Source organism: Prosopis cineraria, unplaced genomic scaffold (assembly GCF_029017545.1).
Source record: "Prosopis cineraria cultivar Desert tree isolate PC_DT_omini unplaced genomic scaffold, ASM2901754v1 PC3, whole genome shotgun sequence".
Classification (NCBI taxonomy): Eukaryota; Viridiplantae; Streptophyta; class Magnoliopsida; order Fabales; family Fabaceae; genus Prosopis; species Prosopis cineraria.
The window spans coordinates 2,106,558-2,112,586 of record NW_026555334.1 but is presented as its reverse complement, the minus strand read 5'-3'; the positions used below and the strand labels follow the sequence as shown (position 1 = coordinate 2,112,586).

At 34.8% G+C, this 6,029-nt stretch overlaps 1 protein-coding gene across 3 annotated transcripts; it reads right to left on the bottom strand.

The window, feature by feature from the left end:
* Window positions 1-482: 482 nt before the first annotated feature.
* On the bottom strand, window positions 483-5,491 carry LOC129306689 (uncharacterized). 3 transcript variants are annotated; one of them, XM_054947396.1, is made up of 10 exons: window positions 5,374-5,491; window positions 4,931-5,096; window positions 3,881-4,108; window positions 3,609-3,730; window positions 3,276-3,336; window positions 2,882-3,022; window positions 2,261-2,368; window positions 1,898-2,126; window positions 1,559-1,810; window positions 483-737 (listed from the first exon to the last, which is right to left on the bottom strand). In XM_054947396.1, the coding sequence occupies exons 2-10, from the start codon at window positions 5,063-5,065 to the stop codon at window positions 655-657; spliced, it is 1,359 nt and encodes a 452-aa protein (XP_054803371.1). In that variant the 5' UTR covers window positions 5,066-5,096; window positions 5,374-5,491; the 3' UTR covers window positions 483-654. The 3 variants fall into 3 exon arrangements, with proteins under 3 accessions (XP_054803371.1, XP_054803372.1, XP_054803370.1); XM_054947397.1 differs by lacking the exon at window positions 5,374-5,491 and having other exon boundaries at window positions 3,881-4,072; window positions 4,931-5,345; XM_054947395.1 differs by lacking the exon at window positions 5,374-5,491 and having other exon boundaries at window positions 4,931-5,343.
* Between the last annotated feature and the right edge of the window lie 538 nt (window positions 5,492-6,029).

Sequence of the window (6,029 nt, the reverse complement as noted above, 5' to 3'; positions counted from 1 at the left end):
TTTTTTTTTTTTATATTTATCCCTATTAAACACCTTACAATAAATGTAAAGTTATTATCAATATAGGCACTTTAAAAAAAAAAGAATTAAGTACACATCAAAAGACTAAAAATGCCTTACATTTTTTAATATTCAACTCTTTAAAAAATGTCTTATATTTTTTAACAGAGAGAGTAAACAGCAGAAGAATTGAATACTGAGATAGGACTTAAGAAACCTTGTCAACACTAGACAGCCTAAATACCTTGACACATTTTCTAGAGAACACACAAAAAATTAAATAAAATTGAAATACAAAAAAAATTAAAAAAAAATCTTATAGCAGGTACAGAAGCTCAATACATGCTTATCCAAATTGATGTATCAGTGGAATATTTTTTTTTTTTTTTTTGGTAGAATGTATCAGTGGCTTTTACCAATCCAAACATTCACTCTGGTCAGTAGTGAGTTTTCATTAGCTTCTTGCACACTAAACTGCCATGTTATATATTTGTGATAATCAACACTATATCATATACTATATAAAATTTATAACAAGCCGTGCTATTCATAAGTTATAAACAATGCAACTCATCTCGCATTACTTTGCAATGCACGAGGACAGTTCTATTTTTACTCAGAAAAAAGAGTGTGAGGGGAGAGTAACCACAAATCTCAATCATTCTTGTGTTTGGAGACTCCACAGCTGACAAGTTTAATGATAGCATAAACGAGCCCAAGGAGCACAAGAACCAACACTGCAGAATAAAACAGAACATCACAAATTGGATGCCAGAAATTATTCAGGAATTATCCATAGTTATACTTTATATAAAAATATATATATGCAAACTCAAAATACAAATTGGAATTTCCTATATTAATGATAATGGAGAAGGAATGAGAGGAGAAATTTTATTTTGGATATCTTCAAATATCCAATGATTTAAATTTAAATGGACATGGCTTATCCTCTAATTTATTTTCTTCAATCCAGACATTTAAAAGCAGGAAAAAAGAACTAAATTTAAATCTAAATAAAAGAATCTGAGTTAGAATTTCTAGTCATCAATCCAATCATGCCATAAGGGACCCATTATCTAGAACAGCACTTATGGAAATCAAAGAGGAGAAAAGAACCTATAATAATAGAATGAGAACAATGAGTAGGTAGTATCGTTGACTTGGACTTTCCATTTATCAAAAAAGTTAGGAATATTCTTCCCCTAGTTTACTCACAAAAAGACCGACGCAAATATCTTAAAAGACTCTATTAAACAAAGACCAAGGCATCATAACCGCAATCCAAAGACACTATTTTAGAAGAATTGTTTTTAAAAAAAAAAAATCCTTTGGTCAAAAGGTCTTCCGGAGAAAGGCCCTGGAATAGCAAGTTACCAATATCCTCATAAGAAACCATAGAACTTATTTATAGGAAAAAATTGTTTCCATGTCCTCTAAAAAGCCTATGACAGAAATGGACAACAGTAATTTCAAGAACTAATATGTAGTGAAGGATTTAGGTGGTAACAGTATGTGCATGATGAAATGGAGTAGATAGGATTTAGAATTGACTTACCAGCTAAGATGGAAAAGAAAAGGATAGCCAGACGATATCTTATGATCCATGGCAGACTAGATTCAAGAGAGCAATGCCTCTCATAATGTCTAGCTTTTTCTTTGTTCCCAGCCTCAACCTTTGATTTCTGTAATTCCAATAACGAAACATTTACATCTGTCACAGCAACTCCATCTACATCCCTGACTTTGAATATCATCGTCACTGGGTGAGAATCCCAATTTATCTCGATAGTTCCAAAATTAGGCTTGCCTAAGAAAAATCCAACATTTGAAACATCAGAACAGGAAATCCCAGGTACATACCATACACCACAAAAATAAAAGAAGTCAGCTATACCATATATGCAAGATTTGTATCTGCAGTTCTGACCCTTAACTCTCATTGTAGATGGGGTTAACCATGCAATGAATCTCACTAAAAAAAGCAAGGAACGTGGGACTACTTCCTCAATTGATTGAGTTAACCCACTGGAGGTTATATCATACAGTGGATAGTCCAGTGCACAGTCATATCTTGTGATTTCCCCAAAGTGAACGTCTCCACTTATAAAGATTACTCCATTCCTCTTCACAAGAAGAAAAGGTGAATAAAATGTTAAAATAACTTCTTTAAACACTAGGTAAATTTTAATATTACGTAGTTCCTTAACAAGAAAGGTGCAGATTCTTTTTAAAAAAAAAAATACAATGAAATTATTACCTCACTGTCTGCTATTAATTTGAAAAGCCGATCTCTTTCCTTAGGAAAACGACCCCAAGATTCCATAGCAAACAGCGGGTGAGTGGCTGCTGAAAGATTTGATATCACCTGACATGCATATTAACTAAACCTATAAATCTGTATCCAAAACAAACCAATGCAATCAAGCATTGAATGATAGGCATCTGTCAGGTCTGAGCTCCTGATGGCCAAGAGAACCCCCAACACTGTGACTAATAACAATGAAATAAAAAGCATAAAATGTGCCACAAATTCTTTCATCAATTTTTACATTAAGAAAATAGTGGAACTGCTTTATCGACAGTTTTTACACTGTCACAAGGTGAAAGCTGACTCTACTAAAGATCACAAGGTTTTGCATTAGTAGGAACCTAAAAGCTATAATAGTGCAGAAAGATGCTAGTTGAGTCAAACACAATTTCCTTTCTTCTATTTACGCATATTCAAAGAATCCCACGCCATCAAGACTGCAAGCATAATACTTATTCAATAAAAAAGCAAGATTCATGCATAACTACTGTGATGAGTTCATTGAATGCATAAATCTACACATACTGATCTATCTCATATATCAAAACAAGTTGGCAACTAAAGCTGCACCTGAATAGAAGATACAATTAAGGTAACGGCTGTAGCTGGACCCTTTAGCTCTTGCTCCAACCATAGCCACTGTGAACTCCCCAAGATGGTTCCATCACTTCCTATAGGATCTCTGTGGTATCTGGTATCCAAGAGGATAATCTGAAAGGTTTACATTCACAAAATAACATGCGTTAGTACAAGATACATGCTTAACTAATCACACCCCTTTTTAAAATCAACTGTTGAGTTCTATTATTGAGAATAACAAAGTGGGTTATCAACTGTCACATGAAAGGTTAACATGATTATGTAGCGGTTTTTGCATAAAAATCATGCCGTGATTTTGTGAAAAAAAATAAATAAATAATAGAGATTAAAAAAGAAAAATAACAGTGAGGTTTAAGTTGAATACCTTGATGTCTCTACCCAGGGGACCATATGTATGCGATGCATATACACCAGCCTGCTTTCGCCTGCAATGAAAAACTACTATAAGTATCCACATCAGCTTTTGCTACCTAGGGATATTTTAATGCACTTGATCATATATGAAGGCAATAACCGTATGTAGACTTGTATCACTGTCCCTGAGGAAAAAGAATGTGCTAATGCACTCAAAAGTATTTTAACACCTGAAACCTAAGAATTGCCTAATAGTAATCCTGTACAGAAAGTAAAACAATTACATGATTTAGTACCCAGACAAGTCCAATATCATAAACAACATAGGAGACTATCCACCAACCTTGGGCTATCTTGAGGCTCATCTAAGAAGTCAAGAAGCAGCTTTTGATTGGTGATTTTTTCAGAAAATTCTTTTCCTGCATCATTTAATCCATAATCATGATCATCCCAAGTACCAATAACCTATAACATTCCAAATGTAAAGTTAGGCTACATAAATGAGAAAACATTGCCACTACCTCAGTAAATTCCCCCAAAAAAAATACAAAAATGTTATGTTTCTATTGAGAATCTCTACACAAAAACCGAGTACAAAAGCTAAGGATGAAGCACCTCAGCTTTTTCTCGAAGTTGAGAATAGCCAGGACTGGTCTTGGCTTCCCTGTATTTAGCCTCCATTTCTTGCTGAGAGGAAGGGACAAACCGTGGAACGTTCTTCCATGGCCCAATTGTCCTTTCTGGTCCAAAGATTTTAAAAGGCCGCTTCAAGTCTCCATATATGTTGTCACCCATCCATATAAAAATCTGGGGATGGAAATCAATTATTGCATCCCAAATTGGCTGGCATAAAACAAGACAGGGTTACAATGGGCATCAAAATGAATGCCACTCATATAGAAAGGAAGCACCAGCTATACCATGATATTGACACTTCATTTAATTATCCCAATAAAGATTCAAAAAGTAATATATATTGAACTTGAGCTGAGGAGGAGGTGGTTTAGAGTAAAGCAGCCAAAGAAAACTCGTTAAACAAGGATCTAGCCTCAGATTGCAACTCAAGCTCAAGCCAATAAGCTCGCTTGATGGGCCAGGGTGGGCTTGGAAAGCATCTAATGTGCAACTCCAACTCTTGATTACTTGAATTTATTGAAAATTTAAGGCAGCATTGGCTTGTCTATGAAATAATAGAAAGGAAGCATCTTCCATAAACTTCAATATTGTAAACTAAAATCTCGGCTACCTTCTATTTCAACCTGAAATTGATGTAAACCATTGGAGTTTAAGTTGTCTTTCACCTAGTGAATTATTTTTTGGGACGAAACTCTTCCATGGGCATCTCAATTTATTAAAATGGTTATATCATGTTGTTCATGTTCATTTCCACCTCTGATTCTTTACGCAGTACGAATAGCATGTATGCACCACTTATTTAAGCATTTTTGTCGCTTTTACACAGTACCGACATAGTGGGCTAAGTCAAAATATTCCTAATTACGTGCCGCAAAACAGACAGAATAATCAAAAGTCAGCTTCTAAGTACAATATCACGTAACATTGGTCGCAAACAGAACAACACTTCATATCGGGTAAAACGAACGAGAAAAGAATTAGAATAAAAATAGAGCAGGGAAAAAAAACGAAAGTAGGAAGAATCGAAACCTGAGGAGCGCTTTGATTGGAGCATGATCCGAAGGCAATTCGAGAAACAACCTCCTGCTTGGGTTCTAAAGCACTAGTAGCAACAACACGGATCAACACCAAAAACCACCGCCATCGCCACCGCTCGAAATCCATTCGGCAAACGAGAAGCACGGTTGGTCCAACGCTGTAAGGACCGAAAGAAGAATTGGCTGAGACGAGCAGAGAGATGGTGGAGGAACGTGGAAAATTTTGGAAACAAATGGGAGAGAGAACCCAGAAACGAACTCAGAAATGGTGGATTCGAAAGTTTGAAGAATCTTTTGAGAATAAAGTCAGAGGGTCAGGAATATAGAGTAGAGATTAGGGGACAGAAGAAAAGAAAGAATTGATTGATTGAATGAGTTTTCAGACATAATTATTAATTATTGGCAAAAGGCAGAAAAGAAAGTAAGGAGACATACTAATTAAGTACTTTTGATCCCGGAATCTATCCTGGTCGATTTGCTTTCACAGCGGAAAGTAATTGGTCGTCGCAAAAGTGTTTACCTTTTGATAGCTTTCACGAGCATGCACCATGATAAAGCAAGAGATATGGAAATGAGAAATCATGATGTTTTTCGTCCCACCAGTTTTTGATGTTATAAAGAGAATTTTTGTTTTGGAAATAATAAATACCAGTGTCAATATTAAAATTAAAAAGCCTCGACCAATGACATTGGATGGATTAATATTTCATGTAACAAATTAAGTTGTGAATCTTTATCAATAGAGATGTTTATATTTAATATCAAAAAATTTTATAGAAAATTTGCTTTGAATTATGCCCAAACACTATTTTTAAGAATAATTCTAATACAATTGTGAAACCTGTCAAAGATTAAAAAAACCCCCTCTCATAAAATAAACAAAGTGATAAAATAGTAAAAAAATATAGAATAACTCAAGAGAAGCAATAGAAGAGAAGGGGAGGGAAGTGTCCGGGAGTTCAAAGTAGTGGCTCCCACTATGTGATTTGTAGAGCCTTTTATGGACAAAGACTCAGGAACATTGGGTAATTATCACTTATTAATGGCATCTTAATGCAATTAAAAAACGATTTCAAAGAACAATGGCCTTT